Source organism: Trichosurus vulpecula, chromosome 6 (assembly GCF_011100635.1).
Source record: "Trichosurus vulpecula isolate mTriVul1 chromosome 6, mTriVul1.pri, whole genome shotgun sequence".
NCBI classification, from domain to species: domain Eukaryota; kingdom Metazoa; phylum Chordata; class Mammalia; order Diprotodontia; family Phalangeridae; genus Trichosurus; species Trichosurus vulpecula.
The window spans coordinates 262,729,636-262,748,437 of record NC_050578.1 but is presented as its reverse complement, the minus strand read 5'-3'; the positions used below and the strand labels follow the sequence as shown (position 1 = coordinate 262,748,437).

The window sequence follows — 18,802 nt, the reverse complement described above, 5'->3', positions numbered from 1 at the left end:
TTAAAAAGATATTTTGTTTCTTAGCTTTCCCAGAGCCTCCTTCACATCTTTGTTTCTCAAACTATAAATCAAGGGATTTAACATGGGTATGACAAGAGTATAAAATAAGGACGTCATTTTGTCTTGCTCTAGTGAATAGGCAGAACTTGGCCTGAAGTACATAAAAAGGACAGTACCCTGGAAAATAGCAACAGTGGTTAAGTGGGAGATGCAAGTTGAAAAGGCTTTGCACCTGCCTTCATTTGAGTGGATCTTCAACACAGACAATATTATATAACAGTAAGAGATGAGAACTCCTGAAATGGTGACCATTTCAATAAAGCCAAAGACAGAGAAGAGCACCAGCTCATTGACATGGATATCAGAACAAGAGATTGATAAAAGAGGAGGCATATCACAGAAGAAATGATTAATCTCATTAGATCTGCAGAAATTCAATGTGAAAGTTAAAGTAGTATGGAGCAGAGCATCCATCAACCCTACCGTGTAGACACTAGTCATCAATAAGTAGCAAACTCGGCTAGACATATTTACTGTATAAAGCAGAGGATTACTGATTGCCATGTATCGATCAAAGGCCATTACTGCTAACAATAAGCACTCAGAATCTGCAAAGGAACAGAAGAAATAGAATTGCAGAGCACAACCAGTAAAAGAAATAGATTTGTCTTTGGCATAAAAGTCCATGAGCATCTTGGGGCCAATGGCTGTGGAGTAGCAGAGATCACAGAAGGACATGTGGCTAAGGAAGAAGTACATGGGCAAACGGAGTTGAGGGTCTATCCTGATTAAGATGATCATCCCAAGATTTGCTATAAGAATAAGCAAATAAATGATGAGAAAGAGAACAAAAAGGACCACTTTTATCTCAGGAGAACTATTGATTCCCAAGAGGATGAACTCGGTTGGGATGGAGTAATTCCTCTTCATCATCCCTGCTTTGTTTGACCTCTTCTATGTTGTTTTGAAAAAGAATCCAGAGAAATAGAAGAATTATGTCTTTACTCTTCTGTAAAGCTGATGGGCAAAGGACTTTCAGAATGCTTCTCATCTGCAAGATGGAGAAAGACAGTTCCTGTCCATTAGCTACTGAATACCAAATAAAGATATCAAATTTTACCTGCTCCAGGAAAGAAATCTCAAAAGAGAGAACAGAAGACGTATTTAAAATTTCCACGTGAAGAGTGCTTTAAACTTTTAAAATATACTTTCATTTTTAACAACCTCATGAATTGTGTAATTCAAAGAACACTTTTTTAATAGCTCAGAAAACTGAAGCACATGAAGGTTGGACAATTTGCCCCTGGTTACAAAGTTAGTAAGTATTATAAGCAGGCCTTCAACCAACATCCTTTGGAAATAAATCTGTGATATATCTACAATGTCATTTCAATAGCAACAGTAATAATGATCATCTTAATTATAATAATCCATTGAAGAAAAAAGATTGCAAGTTCTGAAGTCTCCAGTCTAAGACACTGATAGAGTTCAGTAATGTAGCTATTTCAGTCTATTATAGTCTGCTGATCTGATGATTCTATCTCCAAAATAAAGAGACTAAGTCAATTTAAATCTCATATACTGGATCATGTGCTGGATGTGGATTCAAGAACATTTGAAGTGATAAGTTTCCTCAGAGTCTTATTAGCTTTACCTTTGTCAAATCTACAAAAGTACCTATTATAAGCATGCACATATATATATATATATATATATATATATATATATATATATATATATACGCATTTGTATGTATATGTATGTTTGTATACATACAATCACATATATATGGATTCCCACATAGAGTACATAGTTGTCTTACCCATTCTTACTTGAGTTGCTGGAACACTGATGGTTTTTTTTTTCCTTTTTTTGTATCCCCAATGACATATTTCTTCATTTATTGATATGATGTTATTGAAATATCAATTTTATAGATGTTATGCCATGTAATGTTTTTATTTTGATAAAATATTATATGAGATATGTCACATTATTATATCCAAATAAAACATATACAGTATCTAAAATAATATATAAATACCACAAATGTGTGCATGTGTGTGTTCAGTTGGAGAGAATTAAGAGAAGGAAGGTACACATATTGAAGGGAATTTGGAAAGGCTGTTTTGGAGAATGTAGGATTTTAACTGAGATTTGAAGGAAGCCTGGGAATCCAGGAGGTAGAGATGAAGTGGTAGAATATTCCAGGCATAGGAAGATGACAGTGAAATTGGCCCTAGTCTGGAGATGGAGTGTCTTGTTTGAGAAAGACCTTGAGGTCAGTGATATTGGACCATAGAGTAGTAACAATGACAAGACCATTTATATGATGTTTTAAGGCTTTCAAAATGCTCATCTTATCCTCATAATAACACTGGAAGCTAGGTGTCATTATTATCCCAGTTTTACATATGAAGTAACTGGGGCAGGCAGAAATTATGTGATTTGCCCAAGGTTATATAACGTGTAGGTGTATGAAGTTAAATGCGGACTCCAGTCTTCCTAACTCAAAGTTGAATATGCTGTCTCCTGTGCCACCAAGCTGCCTTTGAGCAAGTAAATGGAAGTGAGGTATGAGAAGACTTGAAAGATAGGCATATAAATGACTTTAAAAGTCAAGAAGATAATTTTATATTTCATTTTTAAGGTAATAAAGAGAAACTCTAGGTTATTGGGGGAGGGTGGAAGGAGATGTAATCAAGAATTATCTTTAGGAGGAACAATTTGACAGACTATTGAAAGATGTACTGGATGGCCTATGACACTGAAGGAAACAAAACAGCTAGAAAGCAAGTTGACAAAGTCCAGGATAAAGGTACTGAGAACTTGTACCAAAGTGATGGCAGTTTCAGAGAAGAGAAATGATTGTAGAGGACAGATGCAATGAAGGTGTAATCAACAGAATTTTGCAACTGAATGAACATGGGTGTATGAAGGAGAATAAGGAGTTGCAGATGGTATCCTAGGCAACCTAGGGAAGATAGTTGTGTCTCCAAAATAATAATGTAGGATGGGCAGAGGACTGGGGAGAACAAATTCATGTAGACTCTTCAAAATAGCTTATTGTCAGACTTACAAGTGATGCTTTGTACAAGTGCTGAATAAGTCTCAGTTTTTAGCAGTCCAAATCATAAAGACTGTTAGATTTATAGCATGCATATAGTAAGTGTTCATGTTTTGTATTGGGTAGAGAACTGATCTCAATCAGGATGTTCTCCTTCTGCAACACATTGGTTCAATGAAAATGGACAATTCAAGGAACTCTTCTGAGCCTATGCTTGTTCAACTGTAAAAAAAAAAAAAAGTTGGGACATGGTAATAAGATGATTCATGTTAAGCTTTGTGCACAATTTATTGAGCTGTTACTATTCAATACATTTAACAAATATTTTTAAAATGCTTATTATTTTTTCAACAAGAAGCCTTGGTTTATTAATGAATATGGCACTGGTCTTAGCGTTAAATAAATCTGGGATCAATTCTTACCCTTGGTATATATTGGCTATATCATCCTGAACATGTCACTTACCCACTCAGAAACCTGAACCATCTCCACAAGATAATAAACTGCAAAACAGAATCTAATCTGAAGTGGTAAGAGGAGTTTTCTCACTGAAAGGTCTCTCTACAATGACACACAGGTCACATCAACTGTTTTGGTAGTGGTCACTTCAAGAATTGTGATGTCAATTTTTTCAGTGCTTATTCTCCATTTTCCCTAATGTTTTTTAAATAATTCTAGAAGATAACTCATATTTCAGTTAATCTAACAATTTATGACTGCTTTTCCATCTGTTTTTGTTAATTCTCCATGGTGTGTGGTTCTAATCCTAACGTGTCTGAATTCTGACTACTGGGGATATGAGGGCATACACGTGAGTAGACCTTTAACAATCAAGCAAAGGAAACCTATGGAATATATGAGAAAAAGTGTAACCCACAAAATGGGAGAAGAGGTGGTGATTAAGTCTTAGCATTTGTATTTGGGTCTCTATCTTTATAGACAGATAATTTGGATTAAGAGATAGAGGGAAGCATAGATAAAACAGCACAGATATTCAGGAAGGGGTGTGTGTGTGTCTGTGTGTGTGATTGCTAGGACTGAAATTGGGGATGTGAATGGTTTACAGAGAATGGATGAATATTGGAGAGAAGCAAACTGTTCTTATCTTTCATGTGAACAAATTATATCATATATAAAGTTCTTTTTGAAGGTGGGAAACTTTATACCACATTTTCTCAAAATCTTTTGGAAGAAGCCAGGGTATATATGTAAAACCAACAAAAAGTTTAACATTTCTTAAATCAAAATGATTTCATGAGATCCTACTACAAATGAAGTAAGAATTTATCATCATTCCTCATTCAGAGGAGGTAAATTCTGATTCTTGAGGTACAAACTCAGTCTCTATTATTTGTCATCAATTTCTCTCAGTCACAATTATCGAGCTTCAGGAAAAAAAAAAACATCCTTTACAAACCTCTAGAACTCACACTTGTGTGTCCTTCTTTATCATTGTCCTCTAATACAAGTATCTTGTAATATCATCTCTTAAAACTCTTAAACTTACCTGACAAAAGAAAAATTACATGTTATTCGCAGGACTCAGGTGGAGGGTTGTCATTTTTTATTTAGTGACATTTGGGACCTAATATAGGAAATACTGTTCCATTTCAAATCTTTTGTGTAAACACGTGACTAATTTACCAATTAATCCAAAAGGGAAAACACTTTTGTTTTCTCCTCTTTGAATGATGCAATGACTCAAATCAAGGTGGGGAGTACAGTTGGGAACATCTTTTAACTTTTAATTCCATAGTATTTCCTCAAATTGTATTTTTTTAAATTAGTATAGATTTATTCCCTTAAAACCTAACTTGTACATGATCATGGAATAGCTTCTGATTAACATGAACAAGAGAGAAAGGTTTAAGTAACAATTCAGAGCTGCAGTTTATGATCTCCATATCAAAGAAAGGAAGTTCTCAGGTAAACAAATCAATTGACAAGGTAGGGCCACTTAGAGATTCAAATATTTCTAGCCCACAGCTCTGGCTGCAGACTTTCTGTCACCACAGACAATAAAGATACTCCTTGTCTTTGAAGTTGCTGAGGCAGGAAAAGGGGATTTTTAGAATAGAGCAAAAGCAGTTTAGATTATTGGGGTTCAAATAATCTGAAAGTTTTGACATTTCCTCCTTTTGGTCAAAGGTGAGCAGACATGACACCTGTTAGACCAAGAGAGTTATGACTTTTCTTCAGGGAATGGGAAAGGAAGTTCTAAAAATTCTTCCTTTGCTGACCAGGGAGATGAGCAAATCTCTTGTGTCTGGAGTGAGCCCCTCAGATATAGGGGAAAAAAAACCATGGACAGTATTATTTTGTTAACTAAGGTGGTAGCACATCTGTGGGTCAAAGTCAGCCATAGTCAGACCCTTAGTAACAGGAGAAAATAGTAATGCAATTGTCCCTTTAAGATTCGAGAGTCTCTTCCCATACAACTGTCTGGCAGGGGGCATCATCAGTGAAATCCTCTGGTCCTTGGTATTTGTGCCAGCCATCTCTACAGCACAGCATCTCAGCATTTTCTTTTTTTTTTCTTTTTGTGGGAACCAGCTTTCTTTCCATTCTTCTACAAAAGTTACCTTAGCACAGTTTTAAGTTACCATTTCTAATTCTAATACCCTGATCATTTTTATAAATTCAAAATTTGGAACTTTCACCAATTGTCATGTTTAAGTAACTCACATCAGAACCCAGTTTATTATACTTTACATTAACCCATTATTAATTCTCCCACTATGAGGGTAAAATTTCAATACAAAATTAACAACAGGCTCCAGTACATACATAAATACATTAAAAAACCAAATTTTAACACAGTACATATAACATCTTAATCTTTTAGTCATGCCATGTTTCTTTGATGTCATTTACAAAATAAACCACAATCCATTCTTCTTTCAATATTATGAATTGTAACAAAGCTTTAGACAGGCATGATATTAACAAAATAATATTTTCACAAGTCCTTGACCTAATTGTCATCATACTATTGCCAAGAATTAAAGGACCTTAACTTGTATAGGAACACTAGTTCCATTCCTATAGTAATTTAAGATGTTCCATAATCAATTATTTTACTATAATCTCACATTGCTTAAGGAACATCCTTAAGGCTAGTTTTAAATAGCTTGCATGTATTTCAAAAATTGGACCATATAAATATGATAGATAAAATGTTTCTGATTTAATTCCAGCAATCGATTGCATAATTTGTATTAATACCCAACTGTTCTTATATCACTTTGAAACATGTAAGGACCTTATTGCACATAGATACAAAGTAACTTTAAATACCAGCCTTAGTTTATGGGATAATGATTCAACTTTATATTTGTATCTTTATTTCACAGACTTCTTTTCCCTTTGTCCAAATTATTCCCATTAATATTTAGAAACAATATCATCTTTCATATGACTATATAAGAATACCAATTTACCCAAACATTTGATTATTCCCAGATAATTCTGTTTTCCATTTTTGAAACCTCAGAAAATTTCAGTTTATATCTCATCTGCTGTTTCTATCCTTACCTAAGTATTGTACCTGGTATAAGAATCTTTTAAAATGTGAAAGTCCAACCATAAATGAACTTATCTATCTACCTTTTAAAGTTATCAGACAAATACTTTAATAAAGGTGCAAAAATCCAAATGTAAGATCTATTTACCAAAGCATAGTAAATTTTTGGAGGTCAATCATATGCATCTGTATATAATTCTTAGAGGAATCAATCTGATTCTGTTGCTTTTCTCAAAGTTATTTTTTTTTCAAAATTTTGCTTTCCTATTGAATTAGACATCTATCATATTACATCTTTTTCTTATTACTTTGTCTAATCATTTTCTCCTTTTGGAGGATGTTATCTCTACAGTTATTTTTTTTTTATTTAGCCATGAACATAGGTTAAAATTATTTAAAATTGTAAGCTATTCATTCCTGCATCCTATTTTAATAACTCAGAGATATTCCAATATTCATCTATTACCTAATAGATTTAGCATTGTGCTTACAAAAATTCTTGATAATATAAATTTGCTATGAAAGGAAAGAGGGACAGTGTCATATATCCTAACAGAAGAAGAGAATTTCCTTAGCTCTGTTTGATTCCAGGCATGAGTCATGTTTGACAGTCAGTCATATCACTAGATGCTGAAAGCAGGGCTTAAGAGTAAGTAGGTGGGGGAATTTTCCTTTTTGGAAAGGAAATAGAGGAATTTGGGAAACAGAGTCAGGAAGATCCTACCTAGGTTGTCTTCAAAACTTTTTTCCAGGCACAGACACCCACTTTAAAGTTCTCAGCCTATCGTACATGCCAGTCTACTATCAGAGCTTAAAACACAGTTAATTGTAGTCCCACAAAGTCTTAAATAGCAAATAAATATCCATCAGTCAAGACTGCCCCAAATTTCAATGAGCATCAATTCAAATCAAGTTGCACAAATTTTCTATCTTCTAAAATACTACCTCAGATTCTCTCAATATAACAACTATGTAGGGGACAAGAAGGGCTTGGATGTCTCTCATTTATCCCAAAGCTGCTTATCTGCCTTAAACAAAAGAGATTACTGACTTTGATCTCACTACATATTTTTGTTTGTCAATCCTTTTCTATTCTTCCCCAATTACACTCATTCTGGAGAAAAGAGACACTTCAGGTGTTGAATCTTTTGCATATGCTTAGGCCATGGAATGATTACAAATTCAGAGTAGGCCTTCTAAAAACAGTACAAGAGATTTTTTTTTCAAAGCATCCCTTCTAAAAGTATTTCCCTTCTTTAAAAACAATTTAAAATTTTATCCTGATGTTAAAAGGAATAGTCACTAAACTTTTATGAAAAAAATAATTTGGAAACCTTTAAATTGATAGACATCTCTTTCTTTCTCCTTAAAGCAAAACCTTTAAACATTGGCATTCATTAAACTAAGTTGGTTTAAAATGTTCTCATTCTCAATTATACAGAATTCCTAGATATTACAAGGCTCTTTAGTCAAAAAGGTGTTGTAATGGGGAGGACACTTAATTTCTATAAATTATATACCCCATTAAATTAGCCTTATCTCAATAACAAAGTTTACCAGGACTTTGAAAACTTTCTCCATATGAATTCCTCTATACAGAAAATTTTTACACAAGATTGATAAGAATTTATGACTAGATGGTGCCAAAAGTCCTTGGTTTAGTCAACAATCTCAATTTCTTAATTAAGTACAATTCTTAATCTAACAACATCTAGATTATAAGAGGAACTATTTTCCTAACAACATAAGTAATGGAATGTTAATCAAGCTACATGATACAAGAAAATTTAGAAATATAAGCACTGCACAACCAATTATCATGTATTTAAAACTTGAAACAGAGCTAATGAATTTCCAATCAGGTGATCATAACTTAGTTGTATGAGCAAATCACATCTGGATTCATAATCACTAGTGGTAACATTTTAATTTGTAAGGCCCAATACATTTAGCATTGTAAATGAAAAGATTACTAATTATAAAATCACATTTTTCTAACAGTTTACAATGTATCTCCCAAAGTAACAGAAATTACAAGAGGACCCAACAAGTCTTTTGTGTAAATATTCAATTTATAGCAAAAACAATTTTAATTAAACTTCCATTTAAGCAAAGACAAAACTTGGAAGTTATAATTTCTTAGGTTAGAGCAATTGTCCAACTTCTTAACTTAATACAATTCTAACAGAATTTAGAGTTTAGTAATGTAATAATGCCCTGAAAATTATTATGTATGTAAAATTTGAACTACTCATTTTCAGTCTAGGTAAATGTATTTCTAAGCCAAATATGACAGTTTAAAGTCATCACATTTTCATCACTTCCTTTTACAAGAACCCAATTCATGTATATCAAAATCAGATTAAAATCACATAATAGTCTTCTCAAATTTCACAATCTAAGAGAATTTTAGAAATACAATATAATTTTTAGAAATACAGAAACAATAAATTTCAGATGACATCAAATGCATTTCTAGATTATCATGTATAGAAAATTATTCAACTTAATACTTATTCAAAAACCCCTTCAACAATTAACAATTACATTAAACTAGACAGAGAGAATAATAATGTTGTATCTAACATATAACAGATGTTATGTTAAGCATTTTACAATCATTGTCATTTTAATCCCATAACAACCATCATTATTATTTTCCCTTTACAAGTAAGGAAATAGGTCAAACAGAAATAAAATACAGTTTTGCAACTGGAACAGAGAAGTATAAAGGTTACCTAGAGCACAGAGCAGAGGCTGGTTTCTTAGTGAAGACAATTTTTGGAGGCAGAACTTAAAAAATGCTAACCACAGGCCCAATCCATCCACCTTTCCCTTCCTCCACAACTGGAGAATTTACTGAGCCCGGGGTGGCCTGCAGCTGCTGGGGACAGAGTGGGTGAAATGTAGAGGACCTGGGTGACATTTTCAAGCTTTGCCAAAAAGGATGGGCTACAAAGTGCCCAAGGGGCACAAAGCCAGTCTGCAAAATTCTGAGCCTCCCCTCCTTTTGCCAGGTGGGGAAAGGTGATTTAAATTTTCCCTACAATTTTTACCTGGGGATGAGAGGAATTACAAAAGCCCTTATGGATGTTAAAAATTCCCACACTGAGACATACTCTTAACTCTGGGGAGGGAGTGGGGAAAGCTAAGTGATCAGAATCAGAAAGGGGGGTGCTTTAGCATGAGTGACAGTTCCTGGAGTGATCTATAGTCTCAGGAGTTCTCTCTCCCAAAATTCCAACTAATCAGTTTCCAAACTTTTTAATGATTAAAACCCAGAATCTGTAAAAAGTGTTAGCCCTATTTCCATTGTAATTCCTGTTAGCCAGACCAAAAACCACCAGGAAAAGAATCTTTGTTTCCCTAGTTGCAGCCCCCTGAAATCTCTGGCTGACTGCATTTCAAACCTCAGAAGGTCAACTCATTTCACAGCACACACACACTAACACACATACTGACAGAAAAATTGACAATTTAACAGAAAAAATACAGACTGAGCTCAGAATTTAACAACAGAGAGAGAATTAGAGGCTTTCATGAATTGACTATTAGCACCCCTATGGTCTTTGGGGGAAGCCTTGGCATTCCTGATGTTTCTGACTCTTCATAACCTACATCCAGAGTGTAGCTGTCCTTCTCAAAAACAAAGCCCTTGGGAAGGGGGGAAAGGGAGAGAGGGAGGAGGAATAGGATAGATAAGGGATAGGCGAGGAGTAGGACAAGGCGCATTTTATCCTCCCCTGAATCACACTCTTTAAGGAAAGGGAGGCAGGAATAGGGCAGAAGGCAAAAAACAGAGTCCTTAAGGGAAGGGGGAAGGGGAAGATGCTGAAGCAGTTTTGCAAGCCTTAAGGGTCTCACTCAGCAGTCTCAGCAAACCCAAGGTGAAACACATTCCCATCCCTTGCTAGATTCTTTGTTGGCCTTTAAATTTAATTTGATTTTAAGATAAAGTAACTTTGACTGGTCCAAAAGAGCCCCATTTGGACAACATAACCTGGGGCTGTCTCTAGTTAACTGATGCTAGGGCTGATTGACCCATAGCTAATTTTCCTAGTTTGATCCTTATTTCCAGGGGATCTATGTGCATTTTACCACAGATCTGTGTTTTTACTACAAATTTGATCCCTGCCCCCAGAGCTAGCTTAAAGGGAATTTTTAGACTCAACCAAACCCATGGGAGTCCTTTCTGGAAGCTAGGAATAGGGAGATATTACCCGGATTACCCAGACCCTGTCAAGGCCAAAATTCCAGGAAAAATGAATCCTGTGGTGCCTGAAGCGTTGACAAGGTTTGCATGCAGTTCTTTGTCCTGTTTCCATCATTTCCATCCATAGGTCACAACACCATAACTGTCAACCTGAGAGTTTGGTTAAAGGAGGCAAACAGACCAGCTAAAATAAAAATTAGTATAGATTTATTCACTTAAAAGCTAACTTGTACATGATCATGAAATCAGAAGCAATCTCCTGATTCCCTCAAATTGTATTTATATCTGAATAGAAATTCCAGTTCATATTGGCTTTTTGTGTGAGTGACAAAAGATGTTCATAAGAGATTTCACAGAAGTGAGAGGGTTGGTGGTGAAGGGCAACAAGCTTTCAACTGATTATGAGCCATTGATCCTTAAATCTTGTAACATCTGATGAAATAATTCGAACGTATGTTTTTAAAATTTTGAGTTCCAAATTCTCTGCCCTCTTCCCTCCCCAACCACCTTCCCTAAGAAAGCAAGCAATTCAACATAGGCCACATGTGTATCATTATGTAAAACCCTTCCACAACACTCATGTTGTGAAATATTAACTATATTTTCCACCTTCCTAACCTATCCCCCTTTATTGAGTTTTCTCCCTTTACCTTTTCGAAAGTGTTTATTTTTGATTACCTCCTCCCCCTGTCTACCATCCCTTCTATCGTCCCCCCTTTTTTATCTTCTTCCTCCTTCTTTCCTGTGGGGTAAGATACCCAATAGAGTGTGCATGGTATTCCCTCCTCAGGTCAAATCCGATAAGAGCAAGATTTACTCATTTCTCCTCACCTGCCCCCCTTCTCTTCCTAGAGAACTGCTTTTTCTTGACACTTATGGGAGATAATTTACCCCATTCTATCTCTCCCTTTCTCCCTCTCTCAATATATTCCTCTTTTATCCCTTATCCCTTAATTTGATTTTATTTTTTTAGATATCATGCCTTCATATTCAACTCACCCTTTGCCCTCTGTATGCATGTGTGTATATATAAATATATATGTACATATATATATACACATACACCTACATATATACATACATTGACACACACTTATGGGTGTGTGTGTGTGTATATATATATATATATATATATGCATATTCATTTCAGCTACTATGATACTGAGGTCTCATGAATCATACACATCATCTTTCCGTATAGGAATGTAAACAAAACAGTTCAATTTTAGTAAGTCACTTATGATTTCTCTTTCTTGTTTACCTTTTCATGCTTCTCTTGATTCTTGTGTTTGAAAGTCAAATTTTCTATTCAGCCCTGGTCTTTTCACAGAGAACACTTGAAAGTCCTCTATTTTGTTGAAAATCCATATTTTGCCTTGGAGCTTGATACTCAGTTTTGCTGGGTAGGTGATTCTTGGTTTTAATCCTAGTTCCATTGACCTCCGCAATATCATATTCCAAGCCCTTCGGTCCCTTAATGTGGAAGCTACTAGGTCCACACTTCTTATTCACTCCTATTCTCAATTTGTTTTAACATTAATTCACATTCTTCATCATCTTTCCCATCATCTGTTTATACAATCAACATTTTTACCCTCCCTCCTTCATTAAAATATACCACCCCCATACCCTGAATGGCACTCTGTACAGTTTTGGTAACCAATTGTATAATGCAGGGTATACATAGAGGTAACAAGAATAGGCCACATAATGCTAGCAGGAAGACTCAAATAATTTGTTTCCACCAGGAACCCTTGAACCAATCAAACCAAGAAGGATTGAATTGACTGGTCCGTGTCTGAACTGGGGCATGTGCTAGTTTCCTGATACTATTAGTAATTTCTTTTACAGCCCGTTCATTATCATCTATTTTTATGCAACAACTAGAGAGGTTGAGTTTCCCACAAACACCTTCCTCTTCTGCTAGCAAATAATCAAGAACCAATCTATGTTGCAGTACAGCCTGTCTGGTTTGGGTAGCCTGATCAGCCAGTAGGTCCAATGCCTCGGCAGTCTGGTTTGTGATAATCTCTACCACAGATTGCAATCTTATAAGTCTGTTGAGGATATAGATTGGAGTTCAGTATCTCCAATTCCCATCCTGGGCCCATGTAGCAGGCCCATGGGTTTGAACAATTCTTTGTGGGGGCCACTCATCTCCCCACCCATTGGCATCACTGGTGACTGTTAGGGAAGTATCTATCCCCCGCTTGAACCTCTCACGTGGGGGCATTAGATCGTCATATAGCTGTATTCCCAATTTGTTCTCTTCTTGTCCTGCTAAAAAGAAAAATTTTGGTCTAACCAACCCCACGTAGTACACCCCTGTCCAATTTAAAGGGAGATGGGTATAGGCTGTATGGCCACAAATCCAATAATGTCCTTTTAGGGCTGGTTGCTCTGTCTTGTGTATTTTGGAAGCATTCCAAAGAAAGGGATAATATTGCTTATCTTGGAACCCCAAGGGCCCTCCTTGGTAAGACAGGGTTTCATTCCTTTAATATTGGCAACTCCACAGCTGCTCTGTCCTTCTCTACTCACACTTTTCTACCTGGGGGCTACTTGTTTTGTTACTTTTACTCCAAAAAGTATCAGAATGTCCAAAATAAGAACCATTATCCCATCCCCACTGTCTATAAGGATTCAGGAGTATTCCAGTAGTTTTTCTTTCTGCTTGACACCTTGCTACAGCTACCGAGTGCCAGAAATTCTGACCTATATTACCCTTACTCATAAGCCTTACACCACAAGAGGTCATTAGGTCTGGTATGGAAGAGTTACACTGGACCCAAGTCCTATCACTATATTGTACATGGGTGGAATTCCACCTCCCTTTGTAAGATGTACAATCATATCTCATTATAACCGGTTTCCACCTATAAGTCCATTTACATTTGCTGTCTCCCAGATTTTCTCCTTGTCCTGTCTGGTTTAGACAGTATTGACCTTGCACTGACTCCGTCAAATGCCACTGATGTTTCTCATGACTAGACCAGAATCCAGTACCATTATGTACTTCTGACCGATTACTAAGGATCCAGGCTGGACTCAGAGGTACAGGTACCCAGGGCCAATTTTCAAATTGTTATGGACCCCCACAGACCCAACAATTGGTTACGTTAAAAGTTCTGGCAATGACTTCCATCAGTTGAGTAAACTTATTCTCCTCCTTCCATGGAGGGGAGATAGGGGCTCCGATGGTCAGAGCGATCCAAGTAACCAGGACAATAGGAGTGTATCTGGATTTCATTTTCTTGCCTAATTTTTACCTTAAGTTACCTAACTTTACTAATTTTTAGCTCTCTTTTACCTTTTCCAGAAGAAATAAGCCTGTGCTTTCCCTTATGCCTCTCTGCTTATTCTGATGGAAGGAAAAAAAAATGCCACTGTCCCTGTTATCCCCACTATTCCTAATTTTCAACTAGTGGAATAATCCCTCCATCCTTCATTGAAGCTGGTATATATTGAATGATTGACAACAAGATAATGGAAACAATATTAATACAAAGGTTATTAGTCCGTTCTCTCCTGGTGTCCCTCTCCCTTCTGGTGTAGAATAATCTTCAAGGGGTTGGAATTGTCCTCAATAGTCCATTCTCAGGATTCCCCCACAGGTCCTTTTACCTTGGTGTAATGAGTCCACCCTTTCTCAGCAGTTCGTATAGCAGTCTCTGTAGTGAGAAGTACCTGGAACAGTCCCTCCCAGCTGGGCTGAAGCTTAGTTTCTTTCCAGGATTTATTCATCACCCAGTCTCAATAGGTTTGAACTGCAACCAATTAGCTTACAGGTAGAAATTCAGCAGGCCTTCTAAAAATTATACAAAAAGATTTTACAGAACATTTTTCAAAAGTATTTTACAGCTCTAAAATGAGATGTGTCTCCTTCTTAAAGCAAAATAACCTTTAAACATTGGGATTAATTCAAATTCCCAAAGTGCCATCACCAATTAGTCCATAAATCTCCAGATAGGCTTGAAAATCACACCCCTGTATTTTTCAAATTATTATAACAACTCAATTCTTTGTTATTACAGAATTTCCAGATATCACAAAATTCTTTAGTCAAAAAGGTGTTGTAATGGGGAGAACACTTAGTTTCTATACATTACATACCCTTTGTCCATCGGAACCCTTCTATCCTGAAAACTTTACAAAAGAATGAATTTCCAAAAATCCTTGGTTCACTTAACATCAATTTCTTAACTAAGTACAATTCTTAATCTAACTTCTAGATTACAAGAGAAATGATTTTAATCACTAGTGGTAACATTTTCATTTCTAAGGTCCAATACTCTTAGCATTGTAAGAAAATTTATAAAACCACATTTTTAACTGTTGACAATGTATCCTGAATTGACAGGAGGCCCCAACAAGGCCTTTGTATAAATACTTGATTTATAGCAAAAACAATTTCAATTGAACTTCCAGACAAAACTTGGAAGTTATAATTTCTTAGGTTATAGCAATTGTCCCACTTCTTAACCTAATGCAGCTCTAACAAAATGTAATAATGCCCTAAACAGTATTATGTATATAAAATTTGAACTACCCATTTCAGTCTAGGTAAATACATTTCTAAACCAAATATGACAGTTTAGAATTATCAAATTTTCATCACATCCTTTAAAAGCACCCAATTCACATATATCAAACTCAGATTAAAATCACAATGGTCTTCTCAAACTTCACAATCTAAGAGAATTTTAGAAATACAGAAACAATACATTTCAGATGACATCAATTGCACTTCCAGATTACCACATATAGGAATTGTTGATCCTATTACTTCTGGTATATATAAAAATTTGAGCAGAAACCTGTTGACCTTTCCAAAAGATAGGGGTTCATCCTCACCCTTAACTCCCATAAGCTTTAGGATTTTTCTCCCAATTTTTACCCCAATGAGTAGTGTACAAAGGGAAGATCTCTCTGTCCCTGTGTCTATCAAGAATATTATGTTTTCTTTATGATCCCCAAACTTTAGGTTTAGTAGGGGTTTTCAGCTGGATCTAGAGAGAAAGAACCTCAGACCCCAATAGTCTTCTCCCGCAAAAGTTAGGAGGGGAGCTACCTGTTCTTCCTTTCTTAACTCAGGACACTCTCTCTTAAAATGTCCTTTTTATTACAATAGTAACAGGTTGTCCTACCTGTCCATTTACCCACATCTCTCCTATGTCCTGAAGCCCTATGCCCTTCGAGATTCTCCCTTAAGGATTGTTCATGATCGCCTCTTCCTTATTGCTTCCTCATAACTTCCCTCATAGTATTGGCCGTGACCTGAACTTTTTGTTTCTGTCTTTCATCCTCCCACCTCACATATACTTTCTGAGCCTCTCAATAATTGGCCTATTGGTCTCTCACTCCATCTCTCTAATTTGTGCAATTTCTTATTTATATCTGGCCATACCCTAGTGACAAAGTTTACTTTTAGCATCCCTTGGGCCACAGTGATGAGGGCACAGTCTCTGGGAACCCCCTTCAATCTGGAATATAGTCTCCGGGAGCCCCCTTGAACTCTCCTTGAATCTTCCAACTAGATCTGGCCTTCCCCTAAGGCCACAAGCCTTACATTATCATTAGGCCCAAATCTCTACCTAACCTTGCCTTTTATTGTCCAGCTACTTCCCACCCTTGATACTATCAATATCCATGCCTTCAGCTACTTCCCACCCCCAATTCCATTCTCTTGGTTGCTGGAGTCTGACCTCATCTCGTCCTCCTCCTCAAGACCTTCCCTAAAGTCCTCCTCTAGTCACCTCAGACCACCCCTCAATGCCTCCTACAATATTTGTGTATATAATCTCCATCTTGCCTCCATGAAGGTGCTCAGATTCAATCTAGCTCAGCCCAGACTAAATCTGGCCCACCTGACAGGTGTCACAAAGGGGTGGGACCTCCCAAGACAACCCCTCATGGTGAAACCTCCAACAAACCCTGTCCCCTCCCTTGGCTGAGAAGGCTCAAGCTGAATTCCTTCAGCAGGATCCAGCATGTGGGCACCTTGGGGCCTTGAGCACCCCCAGAAACCAATGGTTCACTAACAACCTTCATTTTGATTTAACCTCTTCAACAGGATCCTGAATATCTCCTAATTCTTTCTAGGAACTGAGAAGGAGATTCATTTTTTTTCCCCTGATTTCAAAAGCTTTATATTCTGTGATTTTAGCACAGCTTCCCTTATCCCTTCTATTACCAATTGTCTAAGATCATGCATATTCCTATGATGTTCTTTGATATTGTTATACCAGCTTGGATCTTCATTTGGGAATTTTCTATCCACAGCTACCACTCCTGGTCCTGGAGGGTGTCCCCTTTCTCATCCCTCCATGGCTGCCTTTCTAATCACACCCTTTTCTTCTCCCATAAACAGGAGGTTGATTATGGACATTAATTCTGCCTAGTATTAGGAATATTTGCCTGGTCAAACTTATAAAAAAAAAGAAAATTTTATTTCATATCATTATTTGCTTTAAGAACCATCCAGTTTTGAATTTGGCACCCTGCTTTCTCCAAGCTTCGTCTTATGCATACTGGCAATTAACAAAATGCCTAAGGATTCTAAGGATTTTTGAGGGGGAAGGGGTGTGGGCACTTCTCTTAAAAAAAAAAAAAAACTTTTGGACTCTTAAGGAACACATGGGCTTGCAACTTCCCCCACTCATTCTTTGTACCAAGCTAAAATATTTCTCAGTTTCCCCTTCAGCCTGCTGCCTCTGATAAAGGTAAAAATCCCTTTCAGTTTTCTAAGGGCTCCTCCCTAGGTGGGGCCTGGCAGCCCCTTGAGAGCAAAGGAGCCTACCTTTCTAAGCACTAACTAATCCTAATTGACACACCCAGTCTTCTAAGATGGAGTGGGGGGGGGAGGGGGTGGCCAAGAGCACATGGCAGCTAAGAGGAGCACGTGGACAGAATACCAGGTGGTCTCAAGCCACCATTCTACAACCCCCCACCTAAATTCCTTTTCTATCTCCCTTTCTTTCCCAATCCTTACTGAAATTTTTACTCTCCGTATTTCCAATTTCAATCTTTCTTTTCCTAATTTTGACCCAAATTTCAAATAAATTACATACTCACCCAGCTTTCCTTTTTTTCCCAGCAGCTTTCTTTTTACCTTGAAACTTAAAAATGACCAACAATTTTTAATCACATTCTAAGAGGACCACTAAACCTCTTTAAAGTGGTCATTCAATTTTTCACACAGACCCCTTTTACTTCTAGTTTTTAAAATATTTTGATGTTAGATAGACTTGACTCAATACAGAATACGATTTTTTTTTTTTTTAGAATCTAACCAACCCTTAATTCAGAGCCCCCAGTCCTCCCAACTGGCAGTTTCAGTTCTGATTCCTTATCTATTTTAATACCAAAGGAGCCCATTTCAGTCTCCTAGAGTTAAACATTTTTACCTGAACATAGAACAAAAAAGCACAGATAAAACATTAGTTAGACAGACATTTCACATGAACAATTTAGAATTTGAATTCAGACTCACTTCCAATATTAAACCAAATCACTTTCCTTGGGTCGACCTACAAGTGCTTTTCTTCCAAGCACTGGAGGAGGAATGTTAGGAGGATCCTTTCCATCCTCCCCAGGTACCTTTTCTTAGAGCTCTTATTTCCCATTCTAGGCAAAAACCTAGAACCCCCAGACTTGACAAGGCAGTACTACCTGTTTGTTCCTAACTTGCTCAGGTGACCTGACTTGCGCAGTCTCCAGCCGTTCCCTTTTGTGTTCCTCTGCACACTGTTCAAACAAGGTCTCGGATCCTTCCGAGCCTCCAGGGGTTTTTTAGCTTGGACAGTGGGACCGCTCTAACAGTGAGAGGGAGCGCTTTTCCCTCTGCCCTATCTTACTCACCCTTCCTGGGGTCTTCAGAATCCCAGACGAGCCCCCAAATTGTGAGAAACATGGTTTTGGGGATCACTAGACTTCCCCAAATTGTGAGAACACACGGCTTTGGGGCTTTGGGGATCATTGGACTTCCTAGGCAGGGCCA

The 18,802-nt window shown here is 36.9% G+C and overlaps 1 protein-coding gene across 1 annotated transcript; it reads right to left on the bottom strand.

Annotated features, from left to right (window-relative positions):
* Window positions 1–933, bottom strand: LOC118854220 (olfactory receptor 5W2-like). The gene has a single exon (XM_036764566.1). The coding sequence runs from the start codon at window positions 931–933 to the stop codon at window positions 1–3; it is 933 nt and encodes a 310-aa protein (XP_036620461.1).
* Window positions 934–18,802: the final 17,869 nt, after the last annotated feature.